Consider the following 14,701-nt stretch of genomic DNA (forward strand, 5'->3'; position numbering starts at 1 on the left):
ATTCAAGGACCATTGGTTGGATAAGATCACCCCCAAAGAAAAAATAATAAGCAAGCCTCTATGATCTTTTTTCGCAGATTTTCGCATTTTGCAAATGGAGGCTTGAAACTTCTACAGTAGGGTTCTCTGATGCGTTGAATCTCATAGGCATGGGACAATGAGGATTTTACCACAGATTGGAAGAAAGCGGTTATAATGAAACTATTTAAGAAGGGTAGAACAGCTGATCGCCAAAATTGGCGAGGCATCACCCTACAAACTGCAGGAGGCAAATTCCTCTGCCAAGTACTTTTGAATCGCATCCAGACGAAAGTTGAAGCCATACTTAGAGATGAAAACTGTGGCTTCCGACCACGCAGTTCATGTGCTGGCTTGATCTTCAGTCTTAGAATACTTATTGAAGAATCAAATGGATGGCAGGCTGAAATCATAATGGCTTTTTTCGATTTCTTGATGGCTTTGGACTCAACCAATAGATTCAATATGGAAAATACTACGCTACTATGGCTTTCCTGATAAAACTGTCAGAATTATAATGGTATTATATGATGAACAAAAATGCGGTTTTCGGACTAACGATGGGGACCTGACTAAGTGGTTAAAAGTCAACTCAGGCGTTCGAAAGGGGTAAATTTTGTTCCCAGTACTATTTACAATACTCATTGACTTCATCCTGCCAACGTGCAACTTTATAGGCGGCATCGATTTGAATCAAAGTCGTACTTTATTTGATGCAGACCTCACAGACCATATAACGCTCCTTCCTCACTTAAGAGAGGAGCTTCAGTGCAACATAGATGAGCTCTTGAAAGTAGATGAACGAATAGGATTGGTAATAAGAACGCAAAAGACAAAAAGCATGCGCAATAATATACTAGCTGCTGACAGCTGAGCTACTGACACTTAAAGCAAAGGAGATTGAAGAGACAGGGATGTTTAGATATCTTGGGAGTCTAGTGAGCACTGCTGGAAGCCCTGAGCATGAAATCACCACAAGTATCACGTGCGCAGGAAGCGCCATTAGTAAGTTGAGAAACGTTTGGAGAGGTGTCACTCTCTCTTTGAAGCTGAAATTGAAGCTCTTCAATAGTAATGTCTTGTCAGTACTATTATATGGTTCTGAGAGCTAGGTGCTGATAAAACAGTTAAGAGAAAAAAATCCAAAGTTTTGAAAATAACCATTTTTGACGGATTCTTGGAATCAACTGGACTGACAAAATTACCAACTCATTCATTAGAGAGAAGACGAATCAACAACTCGTTATTTATAGTCGTAAGCAGTCAGTGGCGATATTGGGGACATATGGTTAGAATGGGCAGCAATGGTCTGTCCCATGATGTTTGGTGTAGGACAACGCCTAGTAAAAGACACAGCGCTCTCAAGAACAACCCTTGATGATCTTTGGCCGAAGACACTGGAAAGGTCATCGTGGAGAGGCATCGTTACCGCCTTAGGTGCCGACCAGCGTGAGAGGTTTTTATTCTAAGTAAGTAAGTGAATCTCATGCTGCAGATTCCCTGAATTTTTGGGGATGTTTCCCCCTTTTTTAGAAAATCAGGCACATTTTCTCAGGCATTAGGCGTAGTTTTTTTTTATAGATAACACTAAACTTACTGAATCTTACACATTTAGAATCAGCATAAAGACAATTCTGTAGATGTATCTATTGACAATAAGATTTAGTTTTTTAGAGTTTCGGTTACTATGAGCCAAATCGCTCCTTACTTACAGTTCGTTACTACGACCTGTTGGACTAATTGTAAAAGATAAATTAATCAAAGAAAATTTTTAATATAATCTAACTCCTCCGGCATCTGTTTTGTCGACTGCTTGTCTCCCAAGGGGCAAAAAAGCCAGATCAAACCTTAATTTTAACTTAAGAAAAACATAGCACCAAAAGAAAGAGAAATCGTGCAAAAGGCGATGCTGAAATTAACCATGCATATTGATACAAAGACCATACCCCTTTCTTTGAATACTCTTCAGCTGATCGTCCGTCAATTCTCTCCAGCTGCTATAATCATCCATAAAATTGCTTTAAAAGAAGAAATAATGAAAACAAGGAATGAAGAGATATAAAAAAAACTCTTGTCTGCGAATGAAAAATCTCAGGTACCTTTTGCGCTGTATCCGAAACAAAACGTGTTTTTTTAATGTTTGTCTTTTTGCTTTATAACATTAAAAATCAAATACAGCTAAATCTTCCTGGAGTTGTTTTTTCCATGTCAGCATATTTGCAGCGTTGAATTTACTGTTATTAGTCTAATACGTAACACATTCCATGGACGGTTTCTCTCTTTCAAATCCAACCCTTTCAAATGTATAGAAACTCAAGTGTCTAAATAAGTGCTTTATCCAGTTTAAAGTTAAGTGCAATATAGAATGTAAGTGCAATATATAAATGTAATATAGTTTCTTTTTATAGAAAACAAATTAGTAAAAAACTAATCAGATCGGCAAAAATATATGGACAGTCAATCCGGAATAAAAAGAAACAACAGCTAAGAGCTCATATGGCACTTGTGACGAGGTCGAAAGAGCCAAGAGCTCATATGGCATGAGCTATAGCAAAATTATAAGAATCAACAGATTGATTTAAAAAGAAAATCAGAGGCTTAACACCGGTCGGGAATTAAAATAAGAGCTCTGAGAACCGAGGTCATTCTAAATATCAAAATTCATTAAGATCCAATCACCCACTCGTAAGTTAAAAATACATCATTTTTTCCTAATTTTTCCTCTCCCTTCAGCCCTCCAGATGGTCGAATCAGGGATACAACTTTATCAAGTCAATTTGTGCAGGTCCCTGACACGCCTACAAATTGACGTCGTACTAGCACGTCCAGAAGCACCGAGCTCACCAAAGCACTGGACCCCCCCCCAACATTCCCAAAGTGAGCAGATCCAGTCCGGTTAAGTCAATCACGTATCTACGACATTTGCTTCTTCTACCCACCAAGTTTCATACCAATCTCTCTACTCATGGCATTTCCACTCACGACATCTCCGAGCATCTGAGACGTAAGATCGTTCTGAATATCAAGTTACCTTAAGATCAGATTACCCATTCGTAAGATAAAGATACCTCAATTTTCACGTTTTCCAAGATTTCTGGTTTCCCCCTTCAACTCTCCCCAATGTCACTGGATCTGGTTGGGATTTAAAATAAAAGTTCAGAAGCACAAGATCCTTCTAAGTATCAAATTTCATTAAGATCTGATCACCCGTTCGTAAGTTGGAAATACCTCATTTTTATAATTTTTCCAATATACTCCCCTCCCTCCAACTCCTCCAAAGAGAGTGGATCCGGTCCGGTTATGTCATTCACGTATCTTGGACTTGTGCTTATTCTTCCCACCAAGTTTCATCCTGATCGTTCCGTTTTCAGCGTTTTCCAAGATCCCCCCCCAACTCCCTCAATGACAATGGATCCGATCGAGATTTAAAATAAGAGATCTATTTCTAAATATGAAATTTTACTAAGATCTTATCACTCCTTCATAAGTTAAAAATACCTCATTTTTTCTAATTTTTCAGAATTAACCCTCCCCCCAACACCCCCAAAGAGAGCAGATCCGTTCCAGCTATGTCAATCACGTATCTAGGACTTATATTTATTTTTCTTACCAAGTTTCAACCCGATCCCTCCGCTCTAAGTGTTTTCCAAGATTTTAGGTTCTTCCCCCCCGCCAGCTCCCCCCAATGTCACCAGATCCGGTCGGGATTTAAAATGAGAGCTCTGAGACACATAATGAATCTAAATATTAAATTTCCTTAAAATCCGATCACCGGTTTGTAAGTTAAAAATGCTTAATTTTTTTTTTATTTTTTCGAATTAACCGTCCCACCACTCCCCCCATACTATTTCTGATTTAATCTGGTCCGGTCCCTGATATGCCTGCCAAATTTCATCGTCCTAGCTTATCTGAAAGTGCATAAACTAGCAAAACCGGGACAGACAGACCGACCGACCAACAGAATTTGTGATCGCCATATGTCACTTGGTTAATTACCAAGTGACATAAAAATAATCTGGAAGTATGCCGAGCAAAGCAGGGGACACGCTTAATAATATTTGAGAGGAAGCTAATACAGCGGATATGTCTGTTAAAATGGACAAGTCCGTTGTATGAAGCTTCTCCTATCCAAATGATAGTGTTAATTTCAGCGCCATTCTTCTGGTGTCTCAAAGGGTTGATGAGATTAAGACGCTCGGGATTATTTTAAATCCTGCCCTTGCATTGGAAAAGCAAGTCAATAATATTTTACAAAGAAGAAAGTTGGGACTTCAGTCATTAAAAGTTCTTTCAAGGTACAATGCCCCCTTTCCCACACTTCCTACATACCAACACAAGTTTTATCCATTGCTCCCAAGAGCATTGCTGCCCAATCCGAATCTTCGGCCTGAAGAGCCATACAGGTATTGTTGTCTGACTCATTGGAAAAGATTCAGTTTGTAACCTCAGGGATTGGATCTCGGCAAAAACCTTGGATCATCCTTTTTGAGCTACTCTATTCAACTAGTTATCCTAATTTATCATCATAGTAAGCTTTTAATTAGCTAATTACTTTTCATGGAAAAGCCTTGCCTTTTTTATATATTTAATGCTAAGTCAACTATAAAAAAAAAAAAACTATTTTTAACACTTCTATTTACAAAAAATTCATTTCTGATCAGCTTTCAGTAGTGACTTTCTTCAATAATAGTGGAGTTTATATCATCTTTATTACAAAACACCATGATGACAGAATCTCCACTAAACTGCATTGAGAAACTGTATTTCTCTTAGATTTCACTTGTAGTCTAGCAGCAAGATTTTGCAGTTTAAACTTGATATTGTGAAATCTCGCGGTCTCCCCTTTAGACTGCAAGACTGTAGTCTAAACTGGAGTCTCACAGTCTAAATTAGAGTCTAATGTAATTTCGCTTAACAAAAGCTAAGCAAAATTCCCTTAGATTTGCTACCAGTTTAACTGAAAGCCAAATCTTTTCTAGAACTCAAGGGATAAATTTTGAAGAAGTGAACCGTGAATAAATTCTGATTTTTTGTTTTTTTGTCAAATTTATGATTCTAATAAAATATTTTGAAATATTGTATGTGTATCAAGGTTGGCCCAGAAACAGACTGGAACCAGTTTAGCTACGATTTAAAGCACCAAACCCCAATCAAAAGGGCCTCTGAGATTTCAATTATACAGGGTAGGAATAAACAGGTAGAGTTTAAGCTATGTATCAAGGGATTCTAGTCACATTTATTAGCTTATAGAAACTTTGCTGCTAGAAGGAAGTGGCAAATGGTGTTTTAGATCTTGTTTCATTTTGTTGGTCAAGGTTGCATCTTCACATCTGTTGTAAACCATCTCACAAAATCACCAGACTTTGCCAAGGATCATCCCACAGGTGATTTAAATCGGAACTGTGAACACAAATAAGTGTTGGAGCCAGTCTCCAGTTCATCTGTTTCATAGTTGCTTTTTGACATAAATCAAATTTATGAAGTTATCTTTATCCATGGCAGAAGTCAAATGTGAAGCAAACGTGGAACATCAAACAAACACCATTTGTGAAAAATATACTTACCATGTTTTGCTTCTAAAATTAGCCAAGATTTGCAATCCACAATGTAAGGAAAACTTCAATATAAACTGCAGCAGAGATTTTGAGATTATTTTATTTATGTACAACCCTTATAAACTCTATGATATGAAACAAATATGAATTACTTATATATGAAACAGACAGACACTCACCCATCATTTCTTATTGTATCAAGCTGATCTTGGCTAAGTCTTTGCGTTTTTCCCCGAGCATCAATGCTAGCCAATTCTTTCTCTTCAAAACTTGGCATTAAAAAGAGATCTTTCATTTGAAATGTCTTCCGCCGCGATGTCCCTTCCCCGCCACCTTGAAGCGATATAGGGGGAGGTAGTATGAGAGGAAATGTCTTCCAGTGATGCAATATTGTCTCAGCTGTCTGCAAATTCAGTAATTGTTTATAATTTCTTACTGCATATAAGACGTACCAAGTCTAATTTTGTGTTTTGATCTATTTATTATACATTTAAGACAATAAGAGGATACAGTTTTTGGTGTGTTGTCCCTTTCCCATCACCCTGGACTAATATGGGAAGGGGGTAGTATAAGAGCAAGAGTTTTTCAGTGATTCAATATTGTCTCAGCCACCTGCATAATAAATAATGGTTCTTAATACAAAACAGCATGTAATACACAGCAAAATCAAATTTTACATTTTAATCCCTGCATTAAACATTTATTGCAACAAAAACAAAAACAGTTTTATAACGATCTTTCACAAATTTAATAGACAATTCCACATTTTCTCTCTGAGTTTTACCTTCAGTTTTGACCACAATGCTTTAGAATTTAATACATTCAGGTAAGGTTGCTGTAATACATATATAGGATTGTGAGTAAGGTTAAAAACCTTAATAAAAAATATTTTTGGATGCTATAAGAAGCAATAGTTAATTTAAAAAATAGAAACTACCAGCCAGCAGTACCGTTTTTGTTCAATTATAGTTGGTAAGATCCAAGCTAAACTTTTGCACAAAGAACAAGGAATTAAGAATGGAGAAAGGGTTGTTGCCATTGCTCTACACTTCTACTTAAAACTAATCATTCATTTTTCTTAATAAATGAATTACAGACTGAATGTGCATAAGAGAAAACATTTTGTTGGTCTACAGAACTGGTTCTAGCATGTAAGTTGGGAGGGGGAGGTGGTCACAAAACCAGAAGGAAATTTTTAGCATTTTTCAGTTACTCCAAGGCTCCTTAGATATATCCAAAATAAATCTCAGGGAATGATTTACCTACAGAGGGGGAGGGAAAGTGTATGGCTAGAGAGCAATCTGGGGCCCTCATGCCTGTATACAGGTGTGATATGAATGCTCAAAAAACTATTTGGGCTGATCAATGCAGTATCCAGAGATTTTGTATAAAATATATAAAAAATGCTCCAATAGAAAAAAAATCTTTATAAGCTTTTCCAGGCACAACAAGATCTTGTCCTGCTGAAAGAATATACAAGAGCTAAGAGCTCCTATGACACTTGTGACGAGGCCAGAAGAGCTAAGAGCCAAGAGCTCATATGGTATGAGCTCTAACAAAATTCTAAGAATCAATAGATTGGTTTAAAAGGAAAATCAGAAGCTTAGTGCCGGTCGGGATTTAAAACAAGAGCTCTGAGTCATGATGTCCTTCTAACTATCAAAATTCATTAAGATCAGATCACCCACTCGTAAGTTATAAATACCTCATTTTTTCTAATTTTTCCTCTCCCTTTAGCCCCCCAGATGGTCGAATCTGGGAAAACGTTTTTATCAAGTCGATTTGTGCAGCTCCCTGACACGCCTACCAATTTTCATCATCCTAGCACATCCAGAAGCACCAAACTCGCCAAAGCACTGAACTCCTCCCCCCAACTCTCCCAAAGAAAGCGAATCCAGTACGGTTATGTCAATCACGTATCTATGACATTTGCTTCTATCCACCAAGCTTCATCCTGATTCCTCCACTCTAAGCGTTTTTCCAAGATTTCCCCCTCCAACTTCCCCCTGATGTCAACAGATCTGGTTGGGATTTAAAATTAAAAGAGCTCTGAGACATGGATTCCTTCTAAATATCAAATTTCATTAAGATCTGGTCACCTGTTCTTAAGTTAAAAATACCTCAATTTTTCTAATTTTTCCAAATTAACACCCCCACCTCCTCCAAAGAGAACGGATCCGTTCCAATTATGTCGATCATGTATCTAGAACTTGCGCTTATTCTTCTCATCAAATTTCATCCTGATCTCTCTACTCTAAGCGTTTTCCATGATTTCTGTTTCCCTCCTCCAGCCCCCTATGTCCCCGGATCCAATTCGAGTCGAAAATGGAGCATCTGAGACATGAAATCCTTCTATATATTAAGTTTCATTAAGATCTGATCACCTATTTATAAGATAAAAATACCCCATTTTCATGTTTTCCAAGAATTCTGGTTTCCCCCTCCAACTCCCCCAATGTCACAGGATCTGGTCGGAATTTAAAATAAGAGCTTTAAAGCACGAGATCCTTCTAAATATCAAATGTCATTAAGATCTGATCACCCGTTCATAAGTTACAAACACCTCATTTTTTCGAATTACCCTTCCCCCCAACTCCACCAAAGAGATCAGATCCGGTCCGGTTATGTCAGTCATGTATCTTAGACGTGTTTGTATTCTTCCCACCCAGTTTCATCCTGATCTCTCTGCTTTAAGTATTTTTTAAGATTTCCGGTCCCCCCCCCCCCAGTGATGCTGGATCCGGTTGAGATTTAAAATAAGAGATCTGAGTTACGAGGTCCTTCTAAATATGAAGTTTCATGAAGATCCGATCAGTCCTTTGTAAGTTAAAAATACGTCATTTTTTCTAATTTTTCAGAACTAATCCCCCCCCCCCAATTTCCCCAAATAGAGAGGATCCATTCCAATTAAGTTAATCACGTATCTAGACTTCTGCTTGTTTTTCCCACCAAGTTTTATCCCGATCCCTCCACTCTAAGCATTTTCTATGATTTTAGGTTCCCCCCCCCCCAATGTCACCAGATCCAGTCGGTATTTAAAATAAGAGCCTTGAGACACGATATCCTTCTAAATATCAAATTTCATTGAGATATAATCACCCGTTCATAAGTTAAAAATACCTCATTTTTTCTAATTTTTCAGAATTAACCCTCCCCCCCCAACTACCCCAAAGAGAGCGTTCCGTTCTGGTTATGTCAATCATGTATCTAGGACTTGTGCTTATTTTTCCCACCAAGTTTCATACTGATCACTCCACTCTAAGTGTTTTCCAAGATTTTAGGTTTCTCCCTCCCAACTCCCCCCCCCCAAAGTCACCAGATCCGGTCGAGATTTAAAATAAGAGCTCTGTGACACGATATCCTTCCAAACATCAAATTTCATTAAGATCTTATCAAGCATTCGTAAGTTAAAAATACTTCATTTTTCTATTTTTTCTGAATTAACCAGCCCCCCACTCCCCCCCCCCAGATGGTCAAATCGGGAAAACGACTATTGGTAATTTAATCTGGTCCAGTCCCTGATACGCCTGCCAAATTTTATTGTCCTAGCTTACATGGAAGTGCCTAAAGTAGCAAAACCAGGACTGACAGACAGACAGACAGACAGACCAACAGACCAACAGACTGACAGAATTTGTGATTGCTATATGTCACTTGGTTAATACCAAGTGCCATAAAAACCAGTTAAGCATAACTAATATATGAATATATACATAATAATTTATTATTTATTTGAACTTTCAATGCCCCTTTATACTTTCCATTAATGAAAACTTGGCCCTTAAATCAATCTATGAAATATCACAAACATGGATAGCTTTGAGCTAGGATTTCAAAACAAATTGTCTGAGTGATCAAAGGCCATCTATAAATAGGATGGTGCTACACCTAGTCCATCTTGTTGGCTAGGAACTCATAAGCATGAGTGATGAGTGATTGTACTTATCAGGTAAGGAACATATGAAATCAGGAATGCATCATTACCTGTTTTAGTTCCTTAAGAAGTTTATTGAGTTCTGGACTTGAAGTATCACATGGTGTTTTAATACTTATAGGCTCCACCTGGAAAGAAATTTTTGTTACATAGTCAGAATAAAAATGTAGATGTGAAAAAACAGTGTTTGATAACATGAAGTTGATTTTAGAGATGGTTAAATTTTGCTCAGCATATGAAAACTAATATACAAGGCATCCCAAAGTCCTTTATCCTATTGACAAATTTGTCTATTACAAATGGTTATTAACAATCAAAACAAGAGCTAAGAGCTCATATGGCACTTGTGACAAGGCCAGAAGAGCAAAGAGCTCATATGGCATGAGCTCTAGCAAAATTCTAAGAATCAATGGATTGATTTAAAAGGAAAATCAGAGGCTTAATACTGATTGGGATTTAAAATAAGAGCTCTGAGACACAAGGTCCTTCTAAATATCAAAATTCATTGAAATCCAATCACCCACTTGTAAGTTAAAAATACCTCATTTTTTCTAATTTTTCCTCTCCCTTCAGCCCCCCAGATGGTCGAATCAGGAAAACGACTTTATTCAGTCACTTTGTGCATGTCCATGAAATGCCTCCCAATTTTCATTGTCCTAGCACATCCAGAAGCACCAAACTTGCCAAAGCACCGGACCCCCCCCCCCTAACTCCCTAAAGAGAGCGGATCCAGTTCAGTTATGTCAGTCATGTATCTATGACATTTGATTACTCTACCCACCAAGTTTCATCCTAATCTCTCAACTCTAGGCGTTTTCCAAGATTTCTGGTGTCCCCCTTCAACTCACCCCAATGTCACCAGATCTGGTTGGGATTTAAACAAGAGCTCTGAGACTTTGAAAATTTTATATTACCCAATAACAAAATTATGGCAATGAAAAACAAACAAAGATTACTATTAAAGAATTAGTGCAACCCAGGATGAACAGAAAATAGAATAAATGATCAAATTAATCATAAAGATAACAGATACTGATAGGCTATAGATAAATATATTTATCTTAAAACAAAAAATATTCAAGTCAAACTTAGAATCAACAAATGGGAATTTGGCTACTGCCCCCTTCTCTCTACACAAAAAATAAAGGTATGAGGCCTATTGCATCATTTGTGTTTATTTTGAAAACAAATATATTATAAACTAGTTTCAACTAAAAATATAATATAGTAAAATCTGAAATTACTGAGATTTCTAGAAATTAATATCATTAAATATTAAGTATCCAGTTTGCTTTAATTAGTTCTTTCCTGATATCTTGATGTTTATTGAGATTTTTTTATGTTTTTGACAAACTAAAGCACAATTGTGCTCTAAACACATACAGTTTTCAATATAATTCAAATGATGCAAGAGACCTTAGAGATTTTATGGTTAGGGAAGGGGGCAGAAGTCAAACTCCTGTTCGATTGTAATTTTTTTTTGTTTCAAGGTTGACTTGAAACAAAATTTGTTGAAACAAAAATTAATTTGTTTTAGGATTTACTTAATCATCTATATCAGTACATGTTACCTTTTTGACATGATCACTTAGTTTGATTTATGTTAGATTTCATTCATTTATTAAAAACAATTTCTGGTTGTTTTGTGTTTGAGTTAATATAGAACTTTATTTTTGCTATATTTTCTTAATAGGTATGTGATCAGCTTTAACATTTTAACCAAGCATAATAATAACAAGTTTGAATGCATTAGTAGTCTGCAGTTGAGCCTAATCATGAGCCTAAACTTGGAAAATGCTGTCCAACCTTGGACATGGAATTTATAAGTTAGAGGAAAGCATCTGAAACATACACAGATTCTATAATAGATATGCATTCAATCTAAGGCAGGTGTTGTGAAGCAGAATAATTGTGTTTTAAGAGACAATGATGTAAGGGTGAACTACATTTAAGTTTAAAATTAAAAAAAATCCCTATATTGTAATCAGCCAATCTGAACTAGTCCATTTTCAAAAACTTAAAACTATCTTACCTTATCTAGAATAACTAGTCCAGTCATCATAACCATCTACATCATATCTAAGATTAGGATAAATACTAGTTTAGTGGGTGACTTCCTCAAAAAGAATCACTATAAAATTCTGAATACTACTTTTGAAAAATTCTAAGAAACCTACCATATTCCTAAAACTGTTTCACATTGCATTAACATCCTCCTCCTCCCCCCAATGTTCAAATATATAGCTGAAGTCATATATATTCTAATTGAATTTTCTGAAATATTCTAATATTAATACCATTAAATTCCTTATTTAGTACTATTTCCATGTATCATAATTGCTGTATTGACAATTCACCCCCCTCCCTTCCTGATGGTCTCAGGTATATCCTTAATAATATATTTCTCTTTAATTGACCTTGTAAAACACCCTCATTTCTTGATGGTTTTTGTAACAGGTTTTTGTGGATCCCACTTGCTGGCCAGTCATATTAAAGTGAGTCTTACCTGGACAAAACAATAGAATTGTGAATATAAATATTATTTGTAATTATTTTACGAAGTGGATAACAATTGAAGTAAACATAGGATATAATAAGGAATCTAACAGTAATAATTTTATTTTATTACCTAGTTTCAGAAAAGTTATTTGCTTTAACCACTACTGCCAGCAGTAAGGACAAATCCTGTGGATAATGGACAATGATGATGAATGTCAACTGTACATCCATTAGATCAATAGAACTGGTGGATGTCACCAATCTCAGTTTACTGCAGACTTCAAGGTTTTAACACCAAGCAACATAACAGCATTCTGGATAAAGGATGGCTACCTGATCTGAGAAGAATTTGATTTGCAGCCTGGTAATATTGTACTTTCAGTTGATATTCAAGGGATAACCTTGTCTGTGAAGTATTGTCAATCTGGAATAGGTTTCAGATGATATTCTGGTCACAGTCTAATTTGTATACAAATAGGATAAGACAACCAGTACTGGGACACTTTGATCACTCTGCCTATTCTGGGACAGAATCTTTGATTGGATTACAACATGTCCAATACTTGGACAAAAGACTTTTTCTGTCTTGCTTCCAAAAAACCTGTTGTCTTTTGTCCAAGTATTGGACATGTTGCAATCCAACCAAAGGTTCTGTCCCAGAATAGGCAGAGTGATTGAAGTGTCCCAGTACTGGTTGTCTTATGCTAATATATACCCTAGTCTATATTTATGCAAGAGGGAGGGTATTTTGATCCTTGGAGTCACAATATGAGAGTTGTTGAAAACCCTGTGTGCATTTAGTTGTTTGTTGCTGAACTGATTCCAAGATTGATAGATCACCCTTATTGACTAGAGAAGCAATACACATCCCAAATTCTCATGGTCTAACGAAGGTAAAAGACCTCTTTAAGGGAAGGACCACTTTTCTTTGGCATTCTGGAAAAAAAGAAATAAGTTTTTGGACTGCCTCTTTTTTACTAAAGCATGACACAATGCAAGAATAGACCTAATCACCTTGTACTAGAGTCAGCCCACAAGGAGTAATTTGTCATCATAAATTAAAAATCTGGCCTCTATTTAGACAAGCAATTGAAGAGAAAATATTATATTTAATACTTGTGATTTATAGAATATACATCAAGCAATAAAGAAAACATCTTTAGAACCAGTAGACAATCAGTTTTCTCTTAATATGTGACTAAAACTGAAAGTATATAGGCCTACACACCAAAGTAAGATAAATAAGTGGTAAAATTCTAGTTAATTGACTTCTTGATATCTTGGAAACAGTTTAGGTTAGGAAAATGGAACTTTCAGGGATGGGTCTCCAGGCTAAAGTATGTCCCAGGAAGGTATTTTGAGGCAACTACCTCCACTCCTTCTCCCTCTAGAGGGCCCTGAAATTTGCCTACATGACAGGTCTATACCTATTGAAATTTTGACAAAACAACATTTTACCTTAATTTTCAGTTACCAGTTGCCCTTCCTCTGCCTTTAGTTCTGAAAATGCAATTCCTGTTATTTGAGTAGAATTTTGAGCCACATCAATGTTTTTTTTTCAAAATTTAGGAAATGTATTTGCATAGCCTATCTTTAAAACCTTATAAAATAGAATTGAGCAAAGTTATGAAGCTGAAAACACTTTTGTTGTGCTTCAATTAAGCAGAAGATCTATTTTGCAAGGTTTCACTTTTATAACACTCATACTTTTAAAGGTCATCAAAGGACAGGGCCCTCTAGAGGGAGAAGGAGTGGTGGTAGTTGCTTCAAAATACCTTCCTGGGACATACTTTAGCATGTAGATTCACCCCCGAAAGTTTCATTTTCCTAAGCTAAACCCTTTCTGAGATAGCAAGAAGTCAATTAACTAGAATTTTACCAAATAAGTATTTCCTAAAAGAGGTCCTTTTAGGTAAATCAATAAACTAATAAATTTTAATAATAACCATATTTGTGCATATCTTAGATTATAAGCTACTTATTGACATATGCATTCCTTCTCAATTCCTTTTTGGTTACAAGAGTGAGGGTTTGAGTTTTACAAAATTCTGCTCAATCAGATACTTTTTTTCCCTAGACCTTTCAAAGATAGGTGAGTACAGCTAGAGATCTGCTGAAAAACATTCTATTTCAATATACCAAGAATTTGGTTAGCTTTATATACTGCAGAACGTAGCTAGAATTGCCTACTAACACCAAAAGTTAATTGCAATAAGCCTACCAAAAGCAGAGTAAATCAAGGAAATGTTAACCAAAGCATTGGCTAATCTACCTCTGGTTCAAAATCAATTTGTTCAAGATTTTTGTATATGCTTGATTCCATTTTATAATTATGTCTGATGTCAAGATTTATCTTTTTTCTTGTTCATCTCAAAAACTTTTTAAACCACTGTCTTGCGTTGGATCTTCGTCTGCTTCTATTCAGCGTACGATTCAAAATAGCAGTGTAGGCAGATCAAGGAAAAAGAGTTATATTTCGCTTATTTTTTATTTTTAATGTCTGAATATATAAGGGATTTAGGTTCGAGGGGGGAATTGTCCTGTTGTGAAAGAGGTACATTTTACATGACCGTTATAAAATCAAAACGTGGTATCTATGCAGGCAAGACTATTTTTGACTATCTCTACTCTTTCTATCAGCTATTATGAGGCGTAGGAAATTGCATAAAGACAAATCTACGTCTGTTATAATATA

General features: G+C 36.1%; 1 protein-coding gene across 4 annotated transcripts in view; it reads right to left on the reverse strand.

Moving 5' to 3' along the window:
* The window catches only part of LOC136039927 (uncharacterized), a 125,033-nt gene extending 110,606 nt beyond the window's left edge, over positions 1-14,427 (reverse strand). For 2 of the 4 annotated variants that reach the window (XM_065723912.1, XM_065723914.1), the window contains exons 1-4: positions 14,279-14,425; positions 9,558-9,635; positions 5,753-5,976; positions 1,965-2,036 (exon numbers count right to left, since the gene is read on the reverse strand). In XM_065723912.1, the coding sequence (XP_065579984.1) occupies positions 1,965-2,036; positions 5,753-5,976; positions 9,558-9,635; positions 14,279-14,329 (425 nt within the window). In that variant the 5' untranslated portion in view covers positions 14,330-14,425. Of the gene's footprint in view, positions 1-1,964; positions 2,037-5,752; positions 5,977-9,557; positions 9,636-14,278 lie in introns of all 4 variants that reach the window. The other 2 variants (XM_065723913.1, XM_065723915.1) reach the window with 2 other exon arrangements.
* Between the last annotated feature and the right edge of the window lie 274 nt (positions 14,428-14,701).

This window comes from Artemia franciscana, chromosome 20, assembly GCF_032884065.1.
Source record: "Artemia franciscana chromosome 20, ASM3288406v1, whole genome shotgun sequence".
Taxonomy (NCBI): Eukaryota; Metazoa; Arthropoda; class Branchiopoda; order Anostraca; family Artemiidae; genus Artemia; species Artemia franciscana.